The sequence below is a fragment of the Papilio machaon genome, chromosome 19 (assembly GCF_912999745.1).
Source record: "Papilio machaon chromosome 19, ilPapMach1.1, whole genome shotgun sequence".
NCBI classification, from domain to species: Eukaryota; Metazoa; Arthropoda; class Insecta; order Lepidoptera; family Papilionidae; genus Papilio; species Papilio machaon.
The window spans coordinates 1,269,727-1,282,564 of NC_060004.1; the positions used below are offsets into that span (position 1 = coordinate 1,269,727).

Below are 12,838 nucleotides of genomic sequence, written 5' to 3' on the forward strand. Positions count from 1 at the left end.
TCTTTTATAATCAAGTTGTCGTCCTTAATATCAATCATCGGCTGTCAAAGAGTACAAGTAAAACTAAATGCGCAATTAAACAATTAAAAGCAGTGTAAAAAATAATAGGAACCAAGAATCTGTAGATGCCGTTTACTCCAATAAAAATCACACAAACATTTAACAGTGTTTAACAGTATTTTTGGAATATTACAGTATTTTTAAGGAAAATGAAAGAGTTGATATGTTTTTGATCGTGTGTTATTTAAATAGACAGACATTCGTTAAGTTACTAACAAAGAGAGAATAAATACTCTCTATAACTCTATACCATTTTATGGGTCTGAATAGATTTATTCAGAATCGAAATAAGCAATTTACAACCAAACAGAACATTCAATGTGAAGAAATAATTTGTAAGTAAATAAAGAATCCAAAAATGCCGAATGAGATGTTATTCTTGCAGATTTATGATTTTGGAATGAATTAATTAGCTTAATGATTTCTTTTTGCTTCAATTTATTTACAATTTTATTAATGTTATTAAAATAGGGACCTTTTGTGATTTTCTTTAAGTTTTAACATATTACATTTACATTACCGCGATACTACCTTTTCTCACCATATGGCGTATTTACGAAATGCATGTTTTTGTAGATTAGTGTATGTTTAATGCTAATTGTAGATATTAATTACAAAATTTAAATTGATTTTTTCTATGTATAAGATAACGTTATTAAGATAAATGAAATAATAGTGAAAAATCGTTCAGATCCGAAATCAAAACAAAGTGGAGCGTTACAGAAGTAGGGAACAAAATTATTCTGGAAGTTTTTTTTCTTTTCTTTTTAATAGACCTTATTAATTTTACTTAATTGCTAGCCAAGATTACTTTTGATTGTATTTCTGGCCTTGTATATAATATTTCAAACCATTTTTATTGCAAAATATGATGTCTTTAGTCGCTTTTGTCATATGTTCCAAGTCTTTTTAAGGTTTGTATTTCAGCCGTTAACATCGATATAAATAAATGGAAATACACGTTTTAACTTAATTAACGTTAGTTTAAAATAAAGTAAAGGTTTTACTTACAAAATCAAATAGGTAAAGCTGGCAAAATCCAAAGAGATCCGCTTTCAAGGCACACAGATTGCATGGTCCGGTCAGTTCACCGACACATCACAAAATTGCAAAAAAAACAATGTCAAACGTCATATTTTTGCACAAAATCCGATTATTCGCAAACATGACTGTCCACTGGTTACATATCAAGAGTTTTCTAAATAGGCCTATAAGAATCTTATTGGATATTTTAGACCGATACATGTGCGAATATTTGGCGCGAGCGCGCGGCCCCCGCGTATTTAGGCCTACGAGGTGAGCGCTAGAGCAACGCGCGCGCGCCTCTCCGCTCCGACGAACACTTTTAGCGCAATCCTGATAAAATTTTAGATTCGATAGTGAGGCATGGAGCCCTGATAAGGGTTCCGAAACATCTACGACACATTGATACAATGTTAGCGAGCCGATCGCGGAGTGAGTACGTGTCGAACAGCAGCGCCAACTCCGGCGCCACAGGCGGGTTGCGATTGCTTTGTCTGATCCAACAGGAGAGAGGGCGGAAAGGGCCGTAGGGAACACGACAGGAATAGTTCGGGATAGTGTCGTCGTTTTTGAATGAGTTACTCAGTTGTAGGGTTACCGGGGGGTTGTTTTTGGGGTCGCAGGACGGCGGAGGGCCGGGATGGCGGGGTCGTCGTGTCGGCCGACGGAGAGGTGAGGCGCGCGCGGCTAGCGATGGCGAAATGACGGCTCCCGCGCGCACCGCGTAACCTTGTACACACGACCTCGGGCCCGCGCTATGCCTAAAAGAAACATTCGACACACTGTAGGTATAACCACCTAATAGGTACCTAATTTTTTTGGAGGCTCAACCTGTAACGCAGTCGAGAGTAACGCACCTGAGACATTCTCAACTTTCTTCTAATAAACTGATACCGAACAGGTGAACCGATGCAGAAATATTTAGGGTTTTTTAGTAAGTTTTTTCGGTTTGAAGTTATATTCCAATTAACAACACATATTTTAAGAAGTACTGTCTGTATAATAAAGTAATAAATACATGTTTGTAAAATAATTGGTAATTATAACAGTTTTATAAACATCTTGATATTCCGTAAAAATACTAAGGAATACACTACTAGTCGAGATGAAGCACAAAATGTTTACTAAAAAAAAGATTATATTACACTAATTAAAGATCACGTCTTTACTCACGTTTAGATCTAGGTACCGACTAGTTTTAGACCCATTGGAGATCCTTCTTCAAGTGGATCAAGGGCCTATAGTCGATACCTAGACAGAAATACTCGTGGTAAAGCCGTGATCTTTAATTAGTTTAGGATAATGTATAACGAATGTTTTAGTCAGAAATACTGATACACCTTAATTGTCTGTGGTAGGGGTAGGTAAAGAAAGGAAATGAAAACAACTTGAAATATTGTTTTCTAAACAACCCTTAAAGGATTATTTCCTGTTTGTGTTTTAAGATATTAAGGTTAAATATGTTTAATTGACAAACAAATTTTGTAAGATTTATTAAGGCTCTAAACTAATTCTTGTTTTAACAAAGATTTTTCTTAAAGTATTTATCTTTTTGATTATTAAAAAGTAGTAAGAAACGTATTCAAAGAATACATGGAAAGCTCAACACGTGTTGATTTTAGTGTCAAGTTATAACACTTTCTGCTGTAACATTGTAGATTAAACAAAAATATTTTTTTTTTTAAAGAAGGGAGCAAACGAGCGACGGGAACACCGAGGTGATCAACGATGTCCATGGACATCCGTAACACCAGAGACGCAATGCGTCACCGGCCTTTGAAAAAGAGATAGGATCGCTTTTTGAAGGACCCTAAGTCGTACTGGTTTGTAAATATCGCCAAGGAGAGATCTTTCCACAACACGACCATACGTGGCAGGAAGTTTCGCGAGAACTGTTGAGGAATGCCAGCCAACCAGGTGGTGTGGATGGTACCTAGTGGTCTGTTGACTTATTTTTAAGCACTAAATTGGGTTTGGAAAACTCCATTTAGAACAGCCCTTTCCAGTCCTAATTCCTAGTATTTTATCTTATTTTAAAGGTGCATTTTTTGGCTTTTAATATTCAATCGATTTTCATACTTATCCCACAAATACCCCTTAAATTAGGGGAGGGAAAATCAACAAATAATCCATCGTAAGACATAATGCATAGAGGTTCAGAATATTGGATAGTTAAGAGTGGCGGATGAAAAGACAGTACCTATAACTTAAATGCGAAAATTAAAATGGATGGCTGAATATATGTGGTGACACAAATGGTTAAAATACGAAACTACTATATAAAAGGTAGTCTGAGAGTAAATCCTGACACCCTCACATTTTCTACTAACATCTGTAGTCGAGAAATTAATGAAATCCTAAATTAAAAGCGTTTCCTACTTTTTAAACACTTATTTTTATAAAAAGGTTTTATATACTGATATATGTTTATAGTTTTATATTATCTTTAAATGTCATTGTGGGTTGCTATGGGAGAGTTTGTTGTGATTGTCAAAAAAAAAAGAAGAAATTAAATAGAGGTTTCCGAAGACTGAACTGTTTGTTTATTTCTTAACATAAAAATGGTAGCTGTACATTTGGGTTTAATTTCATCATGAGAGTTGTTGAATTGATTTGTTTTTTGTTATTTAATTATTAACTACGAATAGTATTATAAAATCTGGAATTATTAAAATCTTATCACACTATTGTAATCATCGAAATAAAAAGATTTCTATAAGTTGTAATAGAAACAAATTTTTAAAGATAAATTATTTTAAGAAACTGCAACAAACCGGCTGGATCTTTATATCAAAACCTATTAGCGCCATCTATTAGCGAAAGATAATATTAATTTTATCTTAACTCTGATTATCAAGCAATTTAAGTGTGTACCAACGAAGATTATTCAAGGTTTTGCTCCACAAGGGAGTTAAATAGGTAATATATTCATAAACCAAATTTTAAGTACCAATAAATTACCGTTTCAATTGAGGGCAGTCTTTGTACACAAATAAGGTTTTTGTGAAAACAATATTATTAATTAACTTTGTTTTTGTTGTTAAAGCATTGCTAATTCAACGTTTACGATGTCCCAGGTTTAACCAAGTTGGTACCTAATTTAGAGCTTGATTACATAGGCTTAAATTTCAATTCACGCGGTCAAGCATAACCTAGTTTTTCTTTTATAGAATGTAGAATTCTACACACATATATCAATTTATTTTTCTGAGCAATTTTTGATTACGGATGATTTTTTTACTATATTTGAATTAACTATATGAAATAAATATTCCTATGAATCCTTTATATTTTTGATTTTATTATGTAATAACGATCGCCCGCAGAATTAATAAAAATAATAATCGCCGATGTATTCTTCCAGACTATGTTCTACATCTATAACAAATTTCATCAGGATCCGTTGAGCAAAGTGGAGATACCTTCCAACAAATATCCATGCATCCATCCAAACATTCACATTTATAATATTAGTAAGATTTAACAATTATTATTTAAAAATTATACACTCAAGTGGGTGAGTATAACTTTGTAAATGTGTGTGTGTGTGTGTGTGTGTATGAGCGTAACATTATCTATTTCTAAAGACCTCAGTGATATTCTTTTTAAGGATTGATACAATTAAAGAGTGTATGTCTCTGTTCACAAGAGTTCATCTCGCCTCTATGTAGTGTTACAACCGAAAATCTACAATTCAAAGCATGATAGATTGAATTTTACTTTTTTAACTCATTTTATATTGGTTCAACTTAATGAATAAGAAAAACTTGTCTACAATCTATCTAGCATTTTCTATTCCTTTGGCTATATTCATTAAGAGTAATTATTTCAAAATGAAAACTCTATCTGTATATATACCCAATTGTGTCTTATTAATATTATAAACGAGTATATTTAGATGGATGGATGGATTGATGTTTATTTCATTGTATCTCCAGAACGGCTAAACTTATCTCGATGAAATTTTGCACAGATTTAGAACATAGTCTGGAAGAACACATAGGAGTCGCGTGAGACAGCTAGTATGTTATAAATTGAATATCATTTAAAAATATAAATGTTACTTAGAAAGAAGATTCTTTTAAATTCATGCGTAGGAGGAACGACGAGGCATCACAGATATCAGACGTATTGATTAAGACATTTGACCAACTTTACATAAGCCGTGGGTTAAATAATCGATTTGAAACCAATTCGAATTGTTATAAACGTCCAATTTTATTAATTCTGTTACCATACAGATAAACTAAACGACGAACGTTATTCTTCTGTTTTGTGAAATTTTCACTTAAGTTATAAAAAAAGAAACATTTTATCAACGTTTTACTTTTTTGTTTTTATACAAGTGGACGGTAGTGGCAACCTATAGCTTCAGTAATGAACATTGTAGAAAAAAAAACTATGGTAAATAAATAAATAAACTTTGCTACTATATCAGTAATCAGCATGGACAATTACAGTTATCTATATATACCTACTAGCTGTCGCCGCGACTCCGTTCGTGCGAAATTAAAAAAAAACTTAATAAGTAGCCAGTGTTCTTCCAGACTATGTTCTAAATCTACGTCAAATTTCATCGAGATCCGTTAAGCCGTTTTGTAGATACCTTCAAACAAACATCCATCCATCTAAACATACGACGCATTTATAATATTAGTAAGGTATTATATATTTATCGTATTTAAAACAATCCAATATTAGGTAACAAAAGTACATGGATTGTTAAACATTATTTTAAGTACCTATGCGCCTACTTATAGAATCTAACTAACATATAGAATCTTCTATCTCTATATATAAAAGAAAGTCGTGTTAGTTACACTATTTATAACTCAAGAACGGCTGAATCTATTTGACTGAAAATTGGTGGGCAGGTAGCTTAGAACCAGGAAACGGACATAGGATAATTTTTACCCCGTTTTCTATTTTTTATTCCGCGCGGACGGAGTCGCGGGTAAAAGTTAGTTTATAATAAAAACACATCTATCTAAATAAATCAAATTCTCGAATGAAAGCTTTCCCCCACTATCGATGTAGAAAGTAGATATCAGGTGGGTACTGGGTACTGGGTAGGCGACACAAAACTGGATTGTTTTCACTGAGATGTGGTGGGGGGAGAGAAACTCGATCTGCAAATCTGCTGGCCAACTGACGATCTTATTTTTATCATTATCCTATTATTTATTTGCAATTAGAATGTAAACGCATCTGACAAGTTTTAGTCGTTTGAACCTGTGAGAAAAGTATTTGTACTTTGTTGGAAAATGTCTTAATTAAATTAACGAATATAATTTCTCTCTCTCTGTCTATATGTATTTAATAAAATATTACGTTCTGCGTATTTTCAATTACCTACTAACCGTAAATTCGTATATAAGTCGTTTTGACAAACACTGTTATAAATATACTTTTTTAATGATGCCCTAGAAATTATTATTTTTTATTTTCTTTTTAACTTCAGAGTAGCACTAACAGTGGATAAATATAATACTCAAATATAAAGATGGTTATGTCACTTCTTTTTTAGGAAGGAAAGGTGGGCAACAAAAATTATATAAAACCAATCTTTAAAGCCTTGACTCTAGAGTTCCCAAATATAAGTAACACCTACTATTCTTAAACCTTATTATCATCAAAGCACATCTAACACTTCCGTATTAGAAAAAAAATTCATTTGAAATTGTTAATCTTCTTTCTACGCTAGGTAAGTTATTTTCACTAAAAAATTTATTCACCAAATCTAAAAACTGTTACAGCTCTCACTGCCATCTATTGTGTATTAGATTAATGTTGAAACCGTGAAAATATTAGTATTGCCAACCACCACTAGATGTCATAATAAAATGGCACTCACACGAACTTCGGTTAGGTGGAAAAAAATGCATAGAGTAACTAAATTATCTATGATCAATGTCAAAGCTTGTAGTTAACTTCAGATCATTACATACACAATACAAAATTTGAAACATGGCTTCTACGAGATTTGCTGTTGTTGAAGTTAGCGATTATTTATCGAAAAAACAAGCTTCTGATCCTGAATTAGCGGCAGATTGGGCAAAATTGGAAGAACTTTATACTAAAAAGTAATTATTACCCACATGCAATGTATATATCATTCATTTATGTGTTAATTTCTACATGATGTTTTGCTTTTGTCTTTTTCAGATTATGGCATCAACTAACTTTAAAATTACAGGAATTGGTAAATTATCCATCTCTAAGGACAGGAGACAATTTAATACAGCTATACAACAACTTTATAACTGTATTTGAAAATAAGTAAGTAGATTTTGCAAGTCACTGTTATCCCTGTATTCTGCCAAAATATTGTTTACTTGTCAATTTTGAATTGAAGGTTTTAATTAAATTGTACAAGAAAAGCTTTAACAATTTATGTTATGCTTAAGGAATATATATAATATTCTTATTTAAGCATAATTTTAAATGTTTGATTTCCTGTATAACCTCAAACTAACAATACTTTTATGCAGCAAATAAGCTAGATTTATATCAATAGTGAATTCAAATAGTAAAAAAAAAAGTTTAAAGTATTCAAGGTATTCAAGAACTCTGATTTACATTCTTCTCTTCAAATGAATTCCATATGAAGAAAACCTTAATACCACTGTTTATAAAGAAGCTTTTGTAGTATACAGTCAAACCTGAATAAGCAAGGGATTGAGATTTCCTCACTTGTTCAATCATTGTATGATCAGACAATGACTTACTTATAGAGGTACATAGCTTATCTAATTCTTGGTTATTCAAGTTCAACTGTGTTTAAAAAATTCACCAATATTGAACCTGTGTCCTAGCATAAGAAATCTAATACATTTTCTAGTATTTTGTAAACACTGAAATTATAAGTTTCATTCAATTTGTTAAATATTTCAGAATCAATCCATTGTCTTTGGTAGAAATAGTAGCTCATGTGGTGGAACAGTATGCAGATAAGAAGGAAGCTATCGCTTTCCTGGAGAAAATTGAGGCCAAGGTTAAAATGAATGATGAAGCTTTGGCTCTTTGCAAGGTATGATTCACTAAAATACATCAGTGGGACTTAGTATGAATGTGCCAATCACTAAACATCTACATCTATATATATAAAAGAAAGTTGTGTTAGTTACACCATTTATAACTCAAGAACGGCTGAATCGATTTGACTGAAAATTGGTGGGCAGGTAGCTTAGAACCAGGAAACGGACATAGGATAATTTATACCCCTATTTCTATTTTTTATTCCGCGCGGACGGAGTCGCGGGTATAAGCTAGTATTTTGTATTTTAAAGTAAAGCTTATCATGTAAACCCCTATTGGGAGTAAAGTACACCAAAAATGTTATGCTAATTAACTTAACTTAGTTGACAATGATATGATGGCGATTGTCACAAATGTTTGTACTGCAGTTTTTTCTGTCGGCATTCTGCTTTGAGTAAAAAAAAATGGTGTGACACATTTTGTGTGTGGTTGCGTTTACTTGTATATAACAAACCTGTGCAGATATGTGCTAGCGTCTAAACCAGTGATTGTCAAACTTATTTCTTTCACCGCCCCCATTGAAAATCAATTATATTTCAGAGCCCCCTAATTTTTATTCAGACCTAAAACTTAAAAACCACAATTTCATTACTTTAATTAATTTCAATGCCCCCCATTTTTTGGGCCCCTTATCGCCTCCTCCTAGATCTCAAACGTCTCCAAGGGGGCATTATCGCCCGCTTGTCTAAACAACAAGCCACAACAATCTAATATCCTACTTTTTATCCATATTATTTTGAAGTCAGACTTTTCAGAGAACTAATTTAGTAGCTTGTTTTTTAATATGTCTAATTTTTACTGTAGGTTCTTCAAGGTCAGATATATCTGGAACAGCTCAATGATTTAGATGCTACAGAGAAAATCATTGAACAATTGGAAGGCACTTTGGAAGATGCTGACGGTGTCACACCAGTCCATGGTAGATTCTACAAATTAGCTTCGGAATACTACAGGTATTTGTTTGGATTATTTAACTAGTAGTAGGGGGGCTACCTCTTTCTTTTTAGTTTTCTGCAACTTCCTTTACTAATTACTAATATTGTTTTGAGACATTTTGACATTTTATTAATAGAACTTAGTAATTAACCCTTTAAAACATATCCCTTTTTTCTATAGATTCACAATACCTACTCTTTTATATATGTCTATTAGCTATTTCCTATTGTCAGTTTTAAACCAGAATTTCAATGCTTTTGTTTATCCTGTGCCTAAGTTACTTATTGCCATTGTGATTTTTAGAGCATTGGTGGCTCAGGGGTTAAGCACTAAACTTGCAATCTGCAGGTCCTGGATTCAATTCCTACCATGTACCTTTAAAACAATGTGTTTTTCAATTTACATATGTACATGTATCCGACATCCTTATGGTGAAGGAAAACATTATGATGCAATCTGCACATATTAGAGAAGAAATTCAATGATAAGTGCTAAGTCAACCAACCTGCACTGCGCCAGCATTGTTGACTGTGGCCTAGTCACCCCTAACTTAGGGTAGGCTCCGAGCGCCTCAGTGGGGATGTATAGTGAGCTGATGATTGTGTTTTTTAAGTATGAATGTGAACTTACAGAGTACGTGGTCCTATGGCTCGTTACTATCGTGCAGCGCTGCGGTATGTGGGTTGTGCGCGCGGTGGCGAAGACCTCGCACTGCCGGAGCGCCGAGCTTGTGCATTGCGACTTGCGCTGGCTGCGGTTATCGCACCTACTGTGTATGATCTAGGAGAACTGGTGAGTAATAACTTGTTAATAAGTACTAGAAGTCAGCTTTTTACATTCTGTGCTGTTGCTATTATGAAAAATATGTTGCAATAATAAATAACATAATAAAGATTTAAATAAGAAGAATTCATAAGAAATCAATGATATGTTGATATAAAAGACCAGATATACCAGGATTATGCCAAAATACTTGGGTTTCCTTCGTCTGAAAAAAAAAAACTAGATCAATTTTAATATTTCATTATTAACAAAAAAATATGTTACAATCAACAGCTGGCTCATCCAATCCTGGAATCACTGGAAGGTACTCCGGACGCATGGGCATGTGAACTGGTGAAGGCGGTGGCGGCTGGTGATATTGTCGCTTTTGAGAAAATACGGTAAAATATTTTGATCTATATCTAGTCTTAGAAAAGAAATAGGTGATGTGGTTAATGTAAAATTTAGAAAAAGGAATAGTACACATTCACTGCCACTTGTTCATTTTTAAATATCTAGTGAACTAGGAATGTGATTAATTTATGCGACTGTTGCTGATGCCTGTATAGCTTTAAATAAAAAAATAAATTAATTTCTTTTTTCTCAGTGCCCAGGCTCCTCATCCAGAACTACATAAAGCAGATCGTCAGCTGAGACAGAAAATTGCTATCCTCTGCCTGATGGAGGTACATTCTTTTTGTAATTTGTAAAATGATTTTTTTCAGAGATTTTATTCATACATACTAAAGTTTTATTTATAATACGACAAAATGTAGTGAAATTGTTTTGAATTTGAAAATGCAAAAGAAATGAATAAATTATAAATCTTCAACTCTTTTACTAATTGTAAAAGCAATTTATTAATCCTCCAAAAAAGTAATGAGATTGAATGTAGATGGCTATAAAAGTAGAGGAAGACCAAAAAAAGTATGGATGGATTGTGTGAAAGAGGATATGCTTAAAAAGAGGGTAAATTCAGATATGACGGCTGATAGAGATGTACATACTGTGCCGACTCTCCATAGGGATAAGGGCAGATTGATGACGAATTAGTTGATCCTCCATTAGATGGCGTTCAACCGAACATCGGCGCAGCGCAAGCTGACGTTCGCTGAGATAGCGCGCGAGGCTCGAGTGCCCAGAGATGAGGTGGAACTGCTCGTCATGAAGGCTCTCGCTGAGAAACTTATACGAGGCCACATTGACCAAGTCAGTAAACTATGATAGATATCAACAATAACATTACCTTTATCTCATCAGCTTACTATAAGTCCCCACTGAGGGGCTCGGAGCCTACCCCAAGTTAGGAGTGACTAGGTCATAGTCAACCACGCTGACCAAGTGCGGGTTGACTTCACACATATCATTGAATTTCTTCTCAGATATGTGCAGCATCACGATGTTTTCCTTCATCGTAAGAATGTCGGATAAATGTACATATGTAAATCTAAAATCGAAAAACACATTGGTACATGGTGGGATTAGAACCCAGGATGTGCAGAGCAAGTCAACTGCTTAACACCTGAGCCACCGATGCCCCCCATATGTCAGATAATTATTATTTATATATTCCACATAAAGTAAGATTATTGATTCCAGTCAGTAAAATGACATTTCCAGTGTTGCAGGTTTTTAGTCCCAAATAAATAGTGATGTGATAGAATCGAGTTTTTACAATTAAAAGTTAGTCGAGATTTTTTTTTTTTATTCAATATCAAATTGCCTTTATCACTTTTGTAGCTGGTCACCCTTTTTGATGTGAAACATGTATAGGATCACTTGTAAACCGAATCGTTGGGTTGGCGGCGCTTGCCGTGGCGACGGGTCGCCACTCTATACTAAGGTATACATATATACCGAACCCGGCCTGAATCCACCATAATATGATGCTTTCCGTCCTGTCTCCGGGGACTTTCCACAGGATGAAGGAACCATAAAGGTTCAGCATGTAATCCCGATAATTGAACTGATCGGAACCTCGAACCTTTTAAATCGTTGCTTTGCATATATATTAAGCTACTAGAAAAACTTCAATATCGTGTTTTAGAACTTTACTTTTTTACTTTACTTACTTGTACACACACGATGTTTCACATCTGCCAGGCGTCCCATGACGGATCACATTTTTTTTTGTATCAGTGACAGTTGCACTTGTCATTTTACTGACTGGAATTAATAATCGTACTTTAGATAAAAATTGTTTTGTTGTCAGGTGAGCGAGTGTGTGAGCGTACGCTGGGTGAGACCGCGTGCGCTGAACCGTGCTGGCGCGGCGGCTCTGGCGCAGCGGCTTGACACCTGGTGCACCGCCGTTGCCAGCGCCGCTACCTTACTCTCCCGCGCCGCTCCAGACCTACTCACACTGTGATCAAGTACACACTTCTTTTTACCTCTTTTATAAATTTAAATCTTATAGATGAAGGGTTTCATAGAACAGAGGCTTTTAATCAACAGTGGATTTTCGAAATGTCAGTGTGCGTGACTCGAATGAAATTGCTAAATAATCTAATATATAAAATTCTCGTGTCACAGTTTTCGTTCTCGTACTCCTCCGAAACGGCTTGACCGATTCTCATGAAATTTTGTGAGCATATTCAGTAGGTCTGAGAATCGGCCAACATCTTTTTTTCATAACCCCACCCCCCCCATTTTTTAACTGCGCGCGGACGGAGTCGCGGGCGACAGCTAGTGATATATGTTTTTATGGAGTGTGCTACAGTGAAGACACGGTCACACATATATGGACTAATTTGGAATTGTCATTTTTGATTTTGCGATTACTTTTAGACTTTTTTTTTAGTGTTAAATTATTATTTTTTCTTTTTCAGGTCAACATTGCTGCATTTGAGTCTGAGAAGGCGTAACGCAATTCAATCGGTTAAATTAAAACAAGAGTAATAAACATTCATTAAAATTATTTTTTGTTTTATTATGAACTATTCTAGCATGGAATCAGTGTATACTGTTTATTAAATTAAATAAATATTGAAATCAAATTTGTTTTTTTCTTACCTTCCTA

The 12,838-nt window shown here is 34.2% G+C and overlaps 1 protein-coding gene across 1 annotated transcript; it reads left to right on the top strand.

The window, feature by feature from the left end:
- The first annotated feature begins 6,999 nt into the window (after nucleotides 1–6,999).
- On the top strand, nucleotides 7,000–12,735 carry LOC106708306 (26S proteasome non-ATPase regulatory subunit 13). Its single transcript, XM_045682510.1, has 10 exons — nucleotides 7,000–7,166; nucleotides 7,249–7,362; nucleotides 7,978–8,113; nucleotides 8,926–9,074; nucleotides 9,690–9,849; nucleotides 10,114–10,220; nucleotides 10,427–10,505; nucleotides 10,888–11,028; nucleotides 12,032–12,191; nucleotides 12,648–12,735. Exons 1-9 carry the CDS (start codon nucleotides 7,051–7,053, stop codon nucleotides 12,185–12,187), a joined length of 1,158 nt encoding a protein of 385 aa, XP_045538466.1. The 5' UTR covers nucleotides 7,000–7,050; the 3' UTR covers nucleotides 12,188–12,191; nucleotides 12,648–12,735.
- Nucleotides 12,736–12,838: the final 103 nt, after the last annotated feature.